The sequence below is a fragment of the Mixophyes fleayi genome, chromosome 2 (assembly GCF_038048845.1).
Source record: "Mixophyes fleayi isolate aMixFle1 chromosome 2, aMixFle1.hap1, whole genome shotgun sequence".
Taxonomy (NCBI): Eukaryota; Metazoa; Chordata; class Amphibia; order Anura; family Limnodynastidae; genus Mixophyes; species Mixophyes fleayi.
The window spans coordinates 73552890-73571377 of record NC_134403.1 but is presented as its reverse complement, the minus strand read 5'-3'; the positions used below and the strand labels follow the sequence as shown (position 1 = coordinate 73571377).

The window sequence follows — 18488 nt, the reverse complement described above, 5'->3', positions numbered from 1 at the left end:
AACGTTCAAATAGACATCTTTGCTAATTCTCTAAATGAATTTGGTATTTTTACCCCCACACAGGTGAGGAGTGTAGGTGTTCAGACTGAACCAGATAATATAGCTTAACAATATCATTTAGATGTGTTCCCCTGAGGTGAAGGGTAAGGAGTGTTCAGCCGCTTAGGATTTGCAGTTTTTTCACTCACAATATTTTGTAAGTGGTCAGCAAAGATGTAATAGTTTTAAAAAGGTAAAATAATGTAATCTCAAAAGAACTTCCACCCTCCATACAGTAGGGGGAGCAATATCTCTCAAACTCTCATGATCCTTGTTATTTGTATGATGTTTTCTCTTATGGCATTTTTGCTTTATTTTCTAGGGCCCTATGGGTCCCCGTGGTCCTCCTGGCCCTTCTGGAAAGCCTGGCGATGATGTAAGTTTTAAGTGTTTATACATATATGTTTTTTAAATTTTGGTTGCATAAAAACATAAATGTGTGTAATATGCATTGTTAGTATACACGGGAAATTATATATAAGTGCATGGATATATGCCTATAATATAATGGGCAACAGAATGGCCCATTGGGCAAACTATATTTGCTAGAGTTTTGTCAATAACAGTCTTAATGACCTCTACAAAGGATTTACTTCATAGAAAGTCATATTAGCAAATGCAGGTTTTAAAGGTGTTGCATCGTAGTAGTACATTATATTTATATTGATACTAGTATATACCCAGTAATAGTGAGATATATTAGTTCTAGCCATACTTTAACTTGTTTAATAAATTGTTCTTCCACTTATTATTTTAGGGTGAAGCTGGAAAACCTGGCAAATCTGGTGAACGTGGACCCCCAGGACCACAGGTAAGATTTAATGTCTAAAATCATGTGAACTGATCAGATTTTACTCACCAAACACAATATGTAAATTAAAATAAGGGCTACATTCCTAAAATTTGATATGAGGGTCCACAAATTAATCTGTAACACTATTACTGTACAATACCCTGCACCACAACAATGATACTATACATATATAATGTCATACCTCATTGTTGGAACACTGGCAGTATTATTGGAAGACCCTGTGGTCGTTGGTGGTACTCGTGGAATACTGACACTCTTTTCACAAGGATTCATCCACCACTGGTGGAACCTTTATACTGGCCCCACTGGTGAAACAATGACACTATTAATGGAATACAGCATGAAACACTATTGGAACATGGCTACTATAATTGTAAATCAGTACACCCCTCTGATGGAGCATTATTAATGGAAGCTACCATGTCCCACTTGTGGAATATTGACATTATTAATGGAAAACACTGTGTCCTACTGAATGAACACTAATAATATTTATGAAAAACATCATGTCCTACTAGTGGAACATTGCCTGAAATAATGGAAACCATCTCATACTACTGGTGGAACCTTGACAATGTTAATGGAGAAAATCAGGTCCTAACGGTTGAGCACTAACACTACTTACAGGAGACAACATGCCATACTGGTGGAACGTTGATATAAATATTGGATAATATAATTTCCTACTGGTTGAACACTGATACTATTCATGGGAGACTTCTTGCCCTACTTGTACTTGAATGAAGGATACAATGACGTACTGATGGAACACTGATACAATCAATTGAGAATACACTGTTCTACTTGTGGAACACTGAAGCTACTGGAGAATGTCATGTCCTACGATATGTGGGAGTGTTTTGCCACGCTATGACCTACAACATTCAAACTTTTAAAGAGAAATGTTGCACATATAAGGAACAGCATGCCACACACCATATTAAATAGAGCACATCAAGTTATTTAAAATACATTCATGACTTCCATGACATACAATTCAATACCATACACCATGTTAAAAAATGATTATCGATGTTAAAGTAAATTTTGTATACTGTGCTTCATCAAAATGTCTTTTTTTTAAGGGTGCTCGAGGATTCCCCGGAACTCCAGGACTTCCAGGAGTAAAAGGACACAGGGTTTGTATAACATATATATTATATAAAGCTACATAACGTCATACCTAATGATTTTCATAGTTCAGCATACACCTTTCTATGTTGCATCTACTGTGAAAAGGAGAAGAGTCTATAGCTCAAAATGAAACCTTTTCCATGATATAAATATCACTAATGTTCTAGAAATAATATTAAAGGAAAATAAAATGTATATTTTATGCTCTGTAGAAAAGGGAATTAATAAAAGCTGGGGCCCCGATGTCTCTTACTAAATTAAATGCTTGTAGGGGCATTTAAATATTTTCCCACAGAAACAAAGAACAGTAATTAATAATTAATTTTTTAATTCATTAGGAATTAGTGGAATAATTTCATTTCATTCACTATATAATAACAATACTTATTTCTTATTGTAGGGTTACCCAGGTCTGGATGGTGCAAAGGGTGAAGGTGGTGCCGCTGGTGCCAAGGTAAGGGTCTGCAATCAATACTGTCCTCTATTTAGCCATGTGATCTCAGTGCTGAAGCCCATAAATCCACCATTGTGCTTGGAAAGGAGTACTACAGTAGTTACTGTCCACCATATACAGATGGAATAGACTTTAGTCCACAGTCAGTGCTGCCCCATGGCACAGATGGCACAGGGTGTCATGGCTATACCCATACATTACAATGTAAAAGTCATGATAATGATATCTTTAATTTGTTCTAATTCATTCGCTAGGTGAGAAGAATTCTTAACTAGAATCTACTCCACCCGTTGATGAGTAATATGAGACCGTTCCATAGAATAGTGCCTGCCCATTTATTACACCAGTGCTGCGGTTTGTGCTATAGGGAGGGTAGTCATTGACTATATGTGATAAGGTGTCTTATAAAACCTTCTATGTGCTCTCTACTCCTATAGGGTGAAAGTGGTTCTAATGGTGAAGCTGGTGCTCCTGGTCCAATGGTGAGTGGTCTCTTTTTTGTTTTTGGCAGAAACCAAGTTTAGCTTTTATACCTTCTTTATACATATAAGTTCTATAAAAATATAGGAATTTATGGCAGAAATGAAGCTATGTTTCTATGCACATCTTGTGCTCATTAAATGGTTTAATACAATGCATTCTTATTTTCTGGTTACACTCACACTAGAGCAATACATTCAAGTCTCTTCCCTTTGATAAACTCATTGCATATGGTTATCAGACATATAGGGGGATATTTACTTTAGCTAAACGTATGTAGTGCAGTAACACATAGCAGCCAATAAGCTATCAGCTCTGACCAGTCTAATGAATATTAGACAAATGAAAGCAAGTGTCTGTTGTTGTAAGTGCTGCACTGTAAAAAAAAATATCTGTAATATCCCCAATTGACCCCATTTATAATAAAGTATGACCCTCAGTCATATGAACCATGGACTTAGAGCGCAACATAACAGTTGTTGGTTACTTGTTAACAATACATTAGACTTTAACTTGATTATTGAAAAGCCGTAATGGCCTAATAGTGATCCCAATCTCTTGAACTCTAACTCTTATGACCCTTCATATCCTAAAAGATGTATATCATCATGATAATGGTCTGCAAGGTATATGAATGATAAACTGACTGAAGTCTTAATATTTTAGGGTCCCCGTGGTCTCCCTGGTGAGAGAGGACGTCCCGGACCTTCAGGATCTGCTGTAAGTATTGAATATGGCTAAATCTAGAAAATGATCACATTTTAAAGTTCTCCCTCTGCGCCAGCTTTTATAATGACTATGACTGAAAGCCAACCACAAGCTAGAAGAAATAACTGAGCAATGTCTAAAGATTGAAATGAAGATGTCACTATGTGTGATGAAGTCCATTAGAAATTGTTCCAAGTAGGAATCGTTTATTGTGGGCACCATCAGAGACAGTGACATTGGCAGTGTAACAGTGAATGGATGGCACCAGCGTACAGACCCCACAAGTCATTATCCAATACCATAATCTAGGGGAAAACTGTGATGAACATGAAGAATTTTAAACGACAATAACATGTAGAATAAAAAAAAAAAAGAATTAAGTGCCCTTAAGCAATTTTCAGTCCCTGCCCCTCATTTCAGTAAAAGACAGAAATAGGTAAATCTTCTTAGGAATCCTCATAAATACTACACATGTGCAGCCACATTGAGCCATGCTGACTTGCTGTGTACCCACTTGCACCCAAACCGTTTTAGCATAAGACATTGAGAGCCAACATGCTTCGGCATCCCGCAAGCTGCAATTGTTAGCAAATAGTTATAACTCTTTGCCACTGTTTGCAGGAAGCTCTTCTTACATTACAAGTTGCTATATCTTTGAAGTCATGTCTGTGGTAGAAACCTGACATGACTTGTATAAGGAAAACAATTAAAGGTGTGAATAAGGACTATGTTTTTCATTGAATGCACCTCCTACAAGTACAGACAAGCAGCTCAATATTGGCCTTAGAACATGTACTTAAATTACCTATGTAAACTTCCGAGTTTTATCCAAGATTGCAGCAAAACATTGTACTTGCTTGACATAGCAAAACCGCAGCTATTTAAAGGGATTTACTTATGTAAATATACATGAAGGTATTTCTAGGATATATATCTGATCAGTATTCACCCTAATCCCCTTCATCTTGTAGGTGATAGCAGGACGTTTTATTGTCCTGTGTCTTTGAATCTATGGATGGTATCTGTTTGGGCTTGTCTCCAACATTCTTTCTTAGCTTACCAAGGCTCACAGATGCTTTGTAAAAACCTTGTTAGTTAACATAGAGTTTCATAGCCATGGTGCTCAGCTCAGTGCCTGCAATTGCCATCTTTGTGGTGCTCTTACCAAATAAAAGGCACAACTTCCCTACAATTCAGCTGACAGGGTGCACTATGTGATTCCATCAGAGACAAAAAGACACTTAGGTGCAGTAGTGGTAGAAGTGGGGCTAAATTTGCAGCGGCATCCATTCTGTAGTATCAGAGTCAGGATATATTATCACAAAGCAGAATATATTTGGTATTAAAGGTAAAGCTTCTGACACACTGTGGAATCTTACAGTATTGTATCATTGCAATCTGATTGCATCTGTGGGAGGCCAAATTGCACCAATCTAATTGGATTGCCAAATTTCAAAGGCAAATGTTACCCTATTATTTAAAGGTCGGCTGATGGCTTCACATGCATGACAATGGGGTTGATCGCAAAAAATCTTCCACCCTGCTGAAGCAAATGCAATTGATTCTAAATCTTTAGTAAGGAGCCATACACTGTACAAGCTGTAAATTACCAAAATGGCCAACTAAAGTCTTACAGTGTGTCTGCAAAATAAGTTGTGAAGGAAAGTGTTGGAACTGACCTTACTTTGCACATATGAGCAATGTAGATAAAATAAGATCATATACTAATAAACTATAGAACATTAGGTCACGTAATGTTCAGCCATTCATTCCATTAGGGAAGTATTGGTTTGAGAGAGACTTGAAAGGAGTTCATTGGAGTTTAGGTGACTAACATGACATAAGACCTGGACGAATTGTTCTTACACTTCCAATTTATATAAGAATCTAAAAGAATATCTGAAAACAAAATTCCCCAAAAGTTTACCTAGATCATTGTGAAGTCTTTATGTTTACTAACATTAAAATTAAACTAAACATTTAAAAATGTTTTAATATGTTGCAGAGGAAGACGAATTAGTCTTTTCTGCCAGCAGGCTCTTTTTAATCAAAAAATTATCTAGACGTTGCTCGCTGCCATATTGCTACAAGAGTATGTCCCATGTTCAAAGCCACACACTGTAATCAATAAAATCACCTATTGCTATCAATTTATGCATAGGTCTTTGCATATATACCAATAAACAGTACTACCCACTATCATCCTGCCAACTATCAAACAGGAAAAGCTGAATCGGCAAACCTAAATTATGTCAGTATGACATTCTCCTGTGTCACTTTCTAATGTATTAATAAGTGATGAGTGTAAGTTTAGTTCCATTTAAAGGGTCACTAAAACTAAACTACAATTTAAATACATATGAAAAGGCATTAGGTTAGATGATCTATATCTTACCACCTTTGCTATGATTGTAATGTATATGTGTCAATATTGCACTAATGTGACTTATGCATCACTATCAATAAGTATTAAAATATTCATATATTTAGAGTTGTGGAAAACTTTGCTAAAAATAGACACAATGTAATAGAAATAGTGTCTATTTAAACATAAACTTACATTTCTATCAGCTATGTTCATAGCACTTCTGTAATTAACTATGTGACCTTTGCATTCTTTCCACCCTATTGAATACCTCTGTAAATACAGGTGTTAAAAATTTGCAGTGCTACATTTCACCCACAGAGTGGCAATATAGAGGCATATTTCTGAATTATTAATTCATATATACAGATGTCAAATGAATGCATGTAGTATAACATTTTCATCACTAACTAGCAGTATAATAGAAGATCTATAGACTTTCAACATTTTAAAGTGCATTTGTGCAATATGACCCATTCCACCTATTTGCCACTTACCTTTTAATGGATTAACCTGGTCACAATCAATGAATTGATGTGCAGGGCTTGATATATATCAATTAAATAGCTGGATTCAGGATTAATTCAGTTCCAAACTAGAAAAATATCATCCTAATGAAATGAGTCATGTTTGCATGTCTGCGTATTCAGGATTGCCGGCAACCCATTTAATTCACAATGCTGCCTACGATTTTATTGTGAACTATTTATTAATGACGTCAGTGAAGTTGCTAGTTGTGTGCTATGCAACATATCCCCCACCAGGTGTCACTATAGAGGCACTGTGATTAGCTGCAGACTGTAAATTCCAAAATGTATGCTGACATATTATGTTATCTGGTAACACATGATTTACTGACTTGCAGGACAAATATGACTTGTGGTTATTATATACAAGCAATATAAACCACATACTTTCATTAATTTAGCTGTATGTATTTGAACTATTGCTTTAGTGTAAATCATTCCCCCATAGTTCTAATCTACATTTACAGACCAGCACTCTATTCAGCCATCTGTCTATGACAGATCAAACTTAGTTTCTCAACTTGATTTTTTTATATATTTAATTTGCGTTACTCACTGAGGACTTGTGTTCTTTCTACAGGGGGCTCGTGGTAATGATGGTCTTCCCGGTCCAGCTGGTCCTCCAGTAAGTAATCTAATCTATGTCCTTATTATATATATATTTCTTCTACATTCCTACTTCCTGTTACTTATGCATAACTACTAAAGAAATGGGTATATTCTAAACTCCAGGTGAGATGTAATTCAGTAACCGTTGAAGCGCTGAACATTTCCTCTGTTCGGTCTACCTGTCTTCCACATTCCTTGGCTTATAATATATATAAATAATAATGTCTCCTTCGTAATTCTCAGCCATTTTACAGTAAACCTGTGGCTAATTGAAAGCAAAGAGATTCACTGTGTTTTTATTTGGAAGAAAAGATTCTCCTATATAATTGAATGTGTAATGTATACAGCATTGGCAGCAGTCCTCATTTCCTCTACGGCTGTCAAAATACTCAGAGCTAAACTGCTTTATAAACCAAGATATGTGAATGGGTTTAAATCACTATTTCCTTTTGTTTCCAGGGACCTGTTGGCCCAGCTGGAGCTCCTGGTTTCCCTGGTGCCCCTGGCTCTAAGGTATGTGTTAAATTACAGGAATTTGTCAGCAGAACAATATGGATGAGTCAGTCTAACATGTAAACTTGTAGGAAACCAGACATTACACAGACAGTTGATGGACAGAAAAGGTAACTGGAGAACCAACGGCTCACAAATACATAAATAAACAAAACCCACAGTAATAAATGTAACAAATCTGCCATAGAAAGTCACAGAACTGATTGTAATGACCAGATTGATATTGGTCAGGAAGTAAAAAAAAAGGTACTTATAAAAAAGGTACTTACTAAAAACGTTGATATTTGGAATTCCTCAACTGTAATGGAAATAATACTTTTTCTCATTTAAACTCATTTAAATGTATCTAGAGAACCTGATATATTGTCAGTGTTTTGAACTGAAGCTAAAATTCGATAAAAATGTACCAAGTCGTTCTTATTGTATAATATTTAAGGAGCAATTATTTGGCCCCAAAAATGAAGAGTAAATAAATATCAGCATGATTAGGTCACATAATAGCAAGTCTAGAGCAGACTAGAGAAATTCAAATAAAAGTTCTCCCTGTAGGTTGCAACGCTGGTTTTCTCCACCAGAGGTCATAATAATGCAGTGAGGACCACAGCATGGGCTATAGCAGGCCTGTCCAACCTGCGGCCTTCCAGATGTTGTGAAACTACAAGTCCCAGCATTCCCTTCCAGATATCAACTGGTTGTCTACCAGCAAAGCATGCTGGGGCTTGTAGTTTCACAACACCTGGAGGGCCGCAGGTTGGACAGGCCTGGGCTATAGTTTTCAATAATTCTTGGGGGTAAATGTATCAAGCTGACAGTTTCCAGCGAGTTTGTAAAGTGGAGATTTTGCTTATAGCAACCAATTAGATTATAGTTATCATTAGTCTCCACTTTTGAATCCCGCTGGAAACTTGCAGCTTGATACATTTATCTCCAGGACTTTTATGCTGATCTATATAACATTCATTTGTCTAAAGCAAAAAAAAATAATAAATAAATTAATATAAATTTTGGGTCAGTTATGATCACTTACTTTATTCCTTTAATTTGGCTAAAATACATATTTAGTTTTGTTAATGCTTGATAAGAAGATATAAATCTATAACATATAAAAGACTGAAATACTTATTTAAACTCATGTGCCTTGACCTTACATCTGGCTGGGTTATGGAGGACAAATCGTTTTTAAGTTTTGAAGCACCTAGAAGGATTAGTGCAGATCAGTAAGCAATTGGGGGCACAGAGTTCAAACTAAGGACAGAGAAGAGTACACATTTCTCTAAGGTTTCAGTGGAAAACTCAATGGTAGCCTGTTATACTTAGTCTAAAGTTTTTTTTCCCCCAGGAGTCTAGATGCAGCAGTTACTATGGTAACCAGACATCACAGGGGTCCAGTTTGGAATTTGGACAAACAAGGATCTTTGTGAAAGGAGACAGGAATGAATGCATCAGTGCATTAATAAAACAATGGGCTTATATAATGAACACAGGCAGTTTAAGATCATTATGAATGTCCTCTAAGCACGTTGCATACATTTTTGAGTTCCTTTTTTATCTAAGTTCAACTTCTCTTTTATCTACACATTAAGCAAGATATTTTTAAACATTTTAACATCACTATTGCAAATATTGCATTATAATATCACATAGATCATAGATAACTATACATTGCTTAGAAGCATATACTGGAAAATAGGATGACTAAGAAGCTATGTATTTTGCTAAACATTCATTCCACTTTATAAACTAATGACAAACAGAGAATACAATATCTGTTAACATGATATGATGTTGGTAAGAGAAGCACAGCTATAAATGTTCATATGCCAGACATATTTAATTACTAGCAATTGTGAAACCCACATAACATATATTGGTAATACACATGTGAATAATACATTTGTTGATGAATGTAGTATAAATGCATTGGCTTCTATAAAGTGGTATGTTTAGATTATGATGCATTTCATTTTAACAATCCATTGAAAAGAGGCGGTGCAAAATGTCCCCAAAATGGTCAATGTTATAGGAAATTGCATTCAACTGCAATTGAATTTTAACTACTTTTAAATTGCAAATAGGAAGCAAAAAATAGAGCAGCCCTCTTTCTACAGCTATTTAAATGTTTTTACTCTAAAGTAGAAAAACATCAAACTAACCACTAGATGGCAGCAGGAAGGGAATAATAGACTATAGAGTACACGCAGCAAGAACATTCTTAGAATGTGATATTTCTGGTGTTATCCTGTTTCACTGAACACTCTTTTAAGAATACTACCAGCTACAGGTTTCACATATTATAATGTTTACATTTAACGTTACATTTGTGAACTTAATTCAAGGAATATTGTTTTGGAGGGAATGATTATCCACAGATGATTATCTATAAGTTGTACAATTACATGGATCACATTTATTAATAGAACTACATCTGAAACATCACAATACATGCCCAGATCTGCCATGCACATACATATTTATTTATGTTAGTACGGTAGAATCATGAAACATCCAGAAAGCAACACAACATTTAATCACACAGCAGACTATTTTAACACATAATGTCATTATTTCAATACATATAAAAATAAAGACAACTATCAGTTTCCCCGCCTAGTCAAGCCAACAAGCTTTGTTATTGTGTTGGGTAGAAATACAGTTTCTAACATTTACTCAAGTGATTATTTAATCTAATTTAAAATAATAGTAATAATCATAATAATGATAATATTATATGTGCAGTAATAATGACCTTTCTCTAATTGTCATCTCTTTTCATCAGGGTGAAGCTGGTCCCACTGGTGCTCGTGGTCCTGAGGGTGCTCAGGGATCCCGGGGAGAGTCTGGCACACCTGGATCTCCTGGACCTTCTGGCGCCTCTGTAAGTTTCCTTTAAGATTCCTGTTGATTTTTTTTAAACAAGTGAACTCATAAACTTAGTTTATAGCAAATGGACAGATAGGACCAGATTAACTTTTTCAGCTAGATCTATAGATAGGAATCTGGATTTTAAGGCTGTCTCTGGTTTGCTATAGACTTGCAGTGTTCTGACTATTAATATAAAGTAAACATGTAAAGTTACACTCTATAATATATGCATGGTATAATCACAAAAGGATAAATGGCAAAAACCTTTTAGTAAGATCTTAATTCATCTAGTCATTAGACAATGAGTATTACAGCTCATTGTCTAATACAGGCCTGACCAACCTGTGGCTCTCCAGTTGTTGTGAAACTACAAGTCCCAGTATGCCCTGCCAGCTATCAGGTGGCTATCTACTAGCAAAGCATATTGGGGCTTGTAGTTCACAACAGCTGGAGAGCCACAGGTTGGCCAGACCTGGCTTATATGTAATCATTGGGAATGTTTAGACTCTGCTGGTCACAAGTGGTACAGCAGCTATATTTCTTACCAATAAAGGGTACCAGACACCTGTATCTCATACAATGTGAATTTGCCTGCAATGTAGACTAAATCTATTGATACTGGAAATGCAAACAACAATGGGCTGAAGAATATAAATTGTGGGCATTATCACATTGTTATAGAGCTATAGTTAATCTGGTAACAAAGGTTCAATGAAATAGGACACAATGCAAGTAAAGATATGGGAAACCATGTGCAATGTTTATGCATCATAATTGCTTTATTCAAATTCACAACAATAAATCAATGTCATGACAACTCACATGCAAATATCAGGGGATATTTATAAATACTGTTCTTTAGCTAAATGGGTGGAAAGGGTGGTGTTGGCTATAGCAACCAATCATATTTTGTTATTTCTCAAGTACAGTTTAGAAAATCAAATGTCTGATTGGTTGCTATGGGTTACTGGACCTTTACTTTAGAGCTACCCGTGGGATAGTTTTCCTCAATGCCCTTCACGATGTTTCCGTGTAGACATTATTAACAAATGACAGCGGACTCCAGGGTACTGTATGAGATTATTGAGTAATATTACAAATGGGATGTTGTTGTTGTATACATCATCACTGTCCCAGTATATATTTTATTTCACAAAAACAGCATATCTGAAAGGTAGAAAAATGAGTTACATAAGTTATAAGAAGCTTCTATCTTGTGGTTTGATATTGTTAGTTATCATATAAATAGTACAGGCTGTATATATATTTATTGGCTTTGTAATTTTTACACATGGTGAACTATCAACTCTTATGTCAGGGCCCTGGAAGAGAGATTAAATTATAATATAAGTGATCTACTTTACCTTACGTCTTTTATTCTATAAAATATATTGTATTAATTCATTGTTTTCTTCCGTCTTAGGGTAACCCTGGTACTGATGGTATTCCTGGAGCTAAAGGTTCATCTGTAAGTAGCACATACCTTTTATATGTCTAAATAATATTAATAATAGTTATTAGGTACATTTATAACAGTATTTTAAGGGCTTTACTACTGATGATCCTAAGATACTTCTCTTAGTTTGGCAATGTTCATTAGGCACATACATTGATACAGTAACTTAATGCTACAACTATATAGGAGTTTGGATGTATACATTGGGTGCTATGGGAAGCAGCTAATATAAAATGACAATAACATGTTGTCCTTTGTGTGTATCTTCCCTCAGGGTGCTCCTGGTATTGCTGGCGCTCCTGGTTTCCCTGGACCACGTGGTCCACCAGGGCCACAAGGTGCCACTGGTCCTCTTGGTCCCAAAGGTCAACAAGTAAGTCAGTTATCTCCACTCTACATTACTTTACATGCAGTATCGCTATTATAATAGTGGGTGTGCTTTGATAATAGTGGACCAAAGTGTTGGCAGTATTTATTGATTAAGCTTTAAATAGGTGGAGAGAGGAAGTAAGTAGGTCTTGTATGACTGATGTGCCCGTGTACCGCAGGTGCATAGAGCATCTGCACTGGGTGGATAACTATTTTACCACCGCTGTATATAATGTATTTTGGGCAAGCTACCTAGGCACAGCTGAAATCTGCTGCTATTGATTTGTATGTTAGATCTAATGATTTAATAGCAAATAAGGCAGCACGGTGGCTCAGTGGTTAGCACTTCTGCCTTACAGCACTGGGGTCATGAGTTCAATTCCCGACCATGGCCTTATCTGTGAGGAGTTTGTATGTTCTCCCCGTGTTTGCGTGGGTTTCCTCCAGGTGCTCCGGTTTCCTCCCACACTCCAAAAACATACTGGTAGGTTACCAGTAACAAATTGACCCTAGTCTGTGTGTGTGTGTGTGTCTGTGTCTGTGTGTGTATGTTAGGGAATTTAGACTGTAAGCCCCAATGGGGCAGGGACTGATGTGAGTGAGTTCACTGTACAGCGCTGTGGAATTAGTGGCGCTATATAAATAAATGGTAATAACAATAATAATTAGGTGAATCAAAAGATCTGAGACATATGACTAATATATTGTTTGTGTTTATTTTAGGGTGACCCAGGTATTGCAGGTTTCAAAGGTGAACTAGGTCCTAAGGGAGAAATTGTAAGTATTAATTGTTTTAATTTCTTTATAATGCATTTAAAAAAAAACACTTTCCTCTGTCTACATTCACATTAGTAAAACATTAATAAAACATAACAAACCTTTGTTAGAAATTTGTAAAACACTCTGTAACAAACACAAGTGTCTGTTTTTTCACTCTGTATAGAAACCATTATAGAAAACAATTAATTTGGTATTACCTTAAGATCAGTTTTAAAATTTTGTATAATGTAAAATTTTCTACATAGTCTAAAAGTTAAATAAAGTATTTAGGTTGAAATAAAAATGTATATTTGGTTTGTGAAAAGTCCCCAACCAGTAACATTTACAAGTGGGAACATTTCCATACCTTGGCAGAATGTAAATAGTAGTTTAAATAAATAGTAATTTAAATTGGTATTTGCTATTTTAAACCTGCAATAGGAAACAGAAAGCAAAATGAACAACTAGCATTTCTGCTATGGATTTCACATTAGATGAAGTAGGCATTTGCAATGATATTCTGAACTCCCAGGGTCCTAATATTACAATGGTAATAAAGGATTGTTTGGATTAGCATCAGTACACTGTAACTATTGGCTATCAACTTACTTTATAGGCAAGGACTTAACTTGCCTAAAATGCTGCATAATAATAATAATTCCTCTTCAGCTACTGATATAGATTTGAACATGTTGTTTTTTTAGGGACCTTCAGGTCCTCAGGGTGCTCCCGGCCCAGCTGGTGAAGAAGGTAAAAGAGGTGCCCGTGGTGAGCCTGGCTCCGCTGGTCCACTTGGTCCTCCTGGTGAAAGAGTAAGTTTAGAAACTTTTACATACATTCACTACAAAATAGAGTCATTCAGAGCTTCAAGAAAAGATTCTCTGATCATAAAGCCGATATACATACTCACACACTGCCTCTCCTAGGATAAAGAGCATTAGTGCAATAACATACTTAACAAAACATACAAAATCAATAAATGTATCTGTCTCATCAAAAGTAAGAAAAAGACTTTATATCAGTAATGAATAGTTTGCAAGTAACCTTTTAACACATAGAAATGAGCTTTTCACTAGTAGTTCTATTACATTACAAACACTTTGGGCTAGATTTAATAAGCTGCGGGTTTGAAAAAGTGGGGATGTTGCCTATAGCAACCAATCAGATTCTAGCTGTCATTTTGTAGAAGGTACTAAATAAATGAAAGCTAGAATCTGATTGGTTGCTATAGGCAACATCTCCACTTTTTCAAACCCGCAGCTTAGTAAATCTAGTCCTTTGTGTCACCTGTCTCCCTTTGTGGTGTTGCTTAGAAACATGTGGTCTGAGATTATCTGGAAGTATGCTCACAATTGCGTATGTGGCCTATTCTATCATCCCCTGGTCAGTTCACAGTTGTGTACGTGGCCTATGCCATCATCCACTGGTCAGCTCACTATTGTGGCTCTCTATCGCCACCAGTGCTGACAGTCCAGAGTGCGCAGTGGCTGTGACTCAAAGCCTATTAAATTTTATTACAAGCAGAGCTTGGAGGCAGACACAAGCTGTTAAGCCCATTTTATTAAACATTTGGATGCCCAGACACACTAACAATCTAATACTCACTAGCTCCTCGGGCAAATGAGAATTGCCAGTTTGCCAGTCTGGCTCTGCTTCTCAGCCTCACGAGTTTGTACTGTAACAGACTATATAACCGTCAGTCTGGGAGCAGTGATACCAACAAGATTCCACTCTTTTACAGAGAAGACAATGTATATATTTCCCTTATTCATTTCTACACATTATTTATACATTTCAAAATTAACCCATGTTTGAGTACCTTTATTAAATATATGTATTGTTTGGGTCCTTCCACAACCCCTATTTCCTCTGTCTTCATATTAAATTTAAGTCAATATTCTATTCTTTCTTTGATGTGGGCCATAAAAAGAAATGACTGTGTCTCATAGCATAATATTGAAGACCTCAGCAGGTGCTTCATGTTATATCTCTCCATCCCACCAAGATCTGATCCACACTAATCCATACCAGCACAGCAATAAAGTAATATGGTTTGATTTGGAGATTAGTGGCTGTCTGAATAAACCAATGTGTGGCTGCCCACCTAAGAGACTGGCCCATATCAGTTGCATTGTCTGATGCGATTATACTTAATCACTTAAATGTGAGAATACACTACCCTACCTGCTCGCTTTCAGTCTCAAGTAATAGTACATAAATACAATATGATTGGTGCTATTCTATAGATTGTGATCTTGCAAGCAGGACGTTCTTACTGGTTCTATGTGTGTATGCATAATTTACCCAAACCGCTTAGCTATAGTATACAACTTGTTACTGGAATAACCATTATAATATTTTCCTTCTGTCACCAGGGTGCTCCTGGTAACCGTGGTTTCCCTGGTCAAGATGGTCTTGCTGGACCAAAGGTGAGTGGAAATGTTTCCTTGTGTTCCCTTCTGCTTTCATATCCACAATAGACTATTTGAGTGTAGATATGATATTGTGATAACTAATGCCACAGTATTAGTTTATTATATGTCAGACAGTTATTCTTGAATTGCTCTTTTGTCTTATCTAAAGGTACCGTTAAACAATGTATCTTCTACTGTGAAGAGTGAAAATCCTAAATATCCTCATCAATTTCATTTTTTTTATTTCTAAGTCCATGATGCTATCAAGGATAACTATGTTTTTTTCTGTAATACGACCTGATATTTTGAGAGTAATATAAAGTACAAACTTTTTGATTTTAGGGTGCTCCTGGTGATCGTGGTGTTTCCGGTCTTAGCGGTCCAAAGGGTGCTAACGGTGATCCTGGTCGTCCTGGTGAACCTGGTCTCCCAGGCGCTAGGGTAAGTAAAATCAGATAGACTATGCTGTCTCTTTCACTACAGTTTAAATTGGAATTATAAGTTTTCATTCCCACCACCCCAACACAACATCATTACCTCCAACACCGAATCCCTGGGTATATAATGGGGAATTGCTTGTTACAGCAACATGTCTAATAGAAAAGAAAAATTAAAGTACATTTAGAGACCACTTCATTACAAGAAAAAAACTGGGGAAAAATCATCTTTCTGCAGGTACGGGACATGGAAACAAAAAGTTACATTTAGGCTCTTATAGGCATAGTCAAGCTCAGAGTGGTGGGACATTACATATGTCTATAAATCCCCAAAGCCTAATGCAGAAATACTGAATGGGCTGTTGTAAATTAGCTCATGGAGGAGCCCTTGCAAAGGTTTCACTTTGCAGCAGGCCAAGATTTAAAGTTTTTGGGTTTTTTCCCTGTCCCAACCATGTCATATCTGTACAGACATAATATTCTTCTACTAGAAATTACATTCAATTTTAATATAAATCACTGTAGCAAGCTTTAAGAAACAGCTTGGTGATTACCTCTTTCCCTTGGTTTGTTTCTTCAGACTGCTATTAATGATTGGTAGGGCTGCACATTTCCCACATTGTTTTGTGGCTACCATGGCAACAACAGTCACATGGTCTACGATGTAGTGAGCAGAGAGGCTTTGGAATACCCATTTGAGCTCTGTTTTCACTGTGGCATCCTCCCCTCTTATGCCATTACATATGCTGTGAGCCTGTGTTGTGTAGCAGACTGACTGTGTTTGTGTCTGGCAGACATGTCATCACATGACATGCTGAGAGATGTCACCCTGTGTCAGTCATTATTGTTTGCCCTTTAGAGAGGTATTGAAAAGGAGATAAGGATCTGTAGAAGGATAGCTAAGGACAATGTCTATCAGATGCATGCTTAATAGATACTTAACTTTCTATTTAGAGAAAAACAAACCCTTCTATGTGGGATTGCTACTAATTTTTTTATCAGAATTCCCAGTTTATTAATGAGTATTCTATTTCCCTTAGGGTCTCACTGGTCGCCCTGGAGATGCTGGTCCTCAAGGAAAAGTTGGCCCAAGTGTAAGTTTTTTTGTTGAAATTCACATGTGTATCTGTTATCTATTAGTATTCTATGAAAATATTATAATATTTATGTACTATATAGAAGTTTAATATATTTAATATAAAGAGGAAGTTGAAATAGTCATAAAATAAATGATGGTTTGGTTTTATCACTTCTAGGGTGCTGCTGGTGAAGATGGTCGTCCCGGACCTCCTGGTCCTCAGGGTGCTCGTGGTCAGCCTGGAGTCATGGGTTTCCCAGGGCCTAAGGGTGCCAATGTAAGGAACTTTCAGAGCTGACAATTCTACAACACGCATACATATTGATATATTTTGAATGTAAGCAGGCCATGAAAATTAGAGACAGTTGTCAATCTGGTGAGCTTGTAGCTTGTATTGTGGGTAATGCTTAGCAATTAACAGCTCTATAGCATAAAATACAATATATCATTCCTTCCCTAATTAGCTCTCTAATTGACTGTTAGTCATTTCACAATTGGGGAAATCTCCAAGAAATCTCCAAGAATTGATAAATTACTCCTATATTGCAATATTAAGCTCCTTTCCTCCCCTCATTTACATATTACCATATTCTCACATTTTCCTCTGCAAAGGTCACAGTAATTTCTTCAATATAATCGAATTTAATAAATTTCACATATCTGTTAGTTAGAGACATAAATATGTACCTTCTTTAACAAAACCATTTACCTCATCAATATCATAGTTTTCTCAGACCATTGTAACATCAAATTAAACTATGTATAGTTGTACAAATTGACCATGGACTTGTACACTGTTTATCAGGTTAACTCAACAGTCTACAGGTATTAGTGGTACATTCAATAACACAATACTTATAGCCTTTCAACTGATAAACGTCCTTCCTTGTACTGATTTCAGGGTGAAGCTGGCAAGCCTGGTGAGAAAGGATTGGTTGGTGCTCCTGGTCTAAGAGTAAGTACCTTTACCTTGTCATTTATACATATTTTTATTTTCATTTTAAATCAAAGTTCCATAGATACATTAATTTAGTTTACAGAGATCGTTACATTCTTTCCCACTATCAGAGATTATAAACTAGATAAAGAAATGTTATGGTACCATACAGGATTGCTCTTATAAAATAAGAGAATATTGATTATGCTTTTTAATAATTATGTAGATCATTTTACCAAAGGACTTTATAAATTATAGCACATTTACACATTCTATAAAACATTGCTGTTCTCTCTATATGTTTACACAACCTAGTCCTGCTCTGTTTTGCCTTCAAATCAGTTTTGTTTTAAGATTATTAAAAATGGTTCTCTCTATTTTAGGGTCTGCCTGGAAAAGATGGTGAAACTGGTTCCCAAGGTCCAAATGGCCCTGCTGTAAGTAGTTATTCCCATTCTGTCTGTCTTGAAAGAAACAAGTTTTGATAGTGACCAATAATAAGGGATAAGACAATGTTATATACATCTATTTCA

At 36.2% G+C, this 18488-nt stretch overlaps 1 protein-coding gene across 3 annotated transcripts in view; it reads left to right on the top strand.

Annotated features, from left to right (window-relative positions):
• The window catches only part of COL2A1 (collagen type II alpha 1 chain), a 55264-nt gene that overhangs the window by 13937 nt on the left and 22839 nt on the right, over positions 1 to 18488 (top strand). For all 3 annotated transcript variants that reach the window (XM_075199272.1, XM_075199271.1, XM_075199270.1), the window contains 19 exons: positions 362 to 415; positions 797 to 850; positions 1939 to 1992; positions 2388 to 2441; positions 2879 to 2923; positions 3588 to 3641; positions 7102 to 7146; positions 7590 to 7643; positions 10420 to 10518; positions 11929 to 11973; positions 12236 to 12334; positions 13054 to 13107; positions 13794 to 13901; positions 15465 to 15518; positions 15846 to 15944; positions 16981 to 17034; positions 17197 to 17295; positions 17920 to 17973; positions 18339 to 18392. In XM_075199272.1, the coding sequence (XP_075055373.1) occupies positions 362 to 415; positions 797 to 850; positions 1939 to 1992; positions 2388 to 2441; positions 2879 to 2923; positions 3588 to 3641; positions 7102 to 7146; positions 7590 to 7643; positions 10420 to 10518; positions 11929 to 11973; positions 12236 to 12334; positions 13054 to 13107; positions 13794 to 13901; positions 15465 to 15518; positions 15846 to 15944; positions 16981 to 17034; positions 17197 to 17295; positions 17920 to 17973; positions 18339 to 18392 (1233 nt within the window). The remainder of the gene's footprint in view (positions 1 to 361; positions 416 to 796; positions 851 to 1938; positions 1993 to 2387; positions 2442 to 2878; positions 2924 to 3587; positions 3642 to 7101; positions 7147 to 7589; positions 7644 to 10419; positions 10519 to 11928; positions 11974 to 12235; positions 12335 to 13053; positions 13108 to 13793; positions 13902 to 15464; positions 15519 to 15845; positions 15945 to 16980; positions 17035 to 17196; positions 17296 to 17919; positions 17974 to 18338; positions 18393 to 18488) is intronic.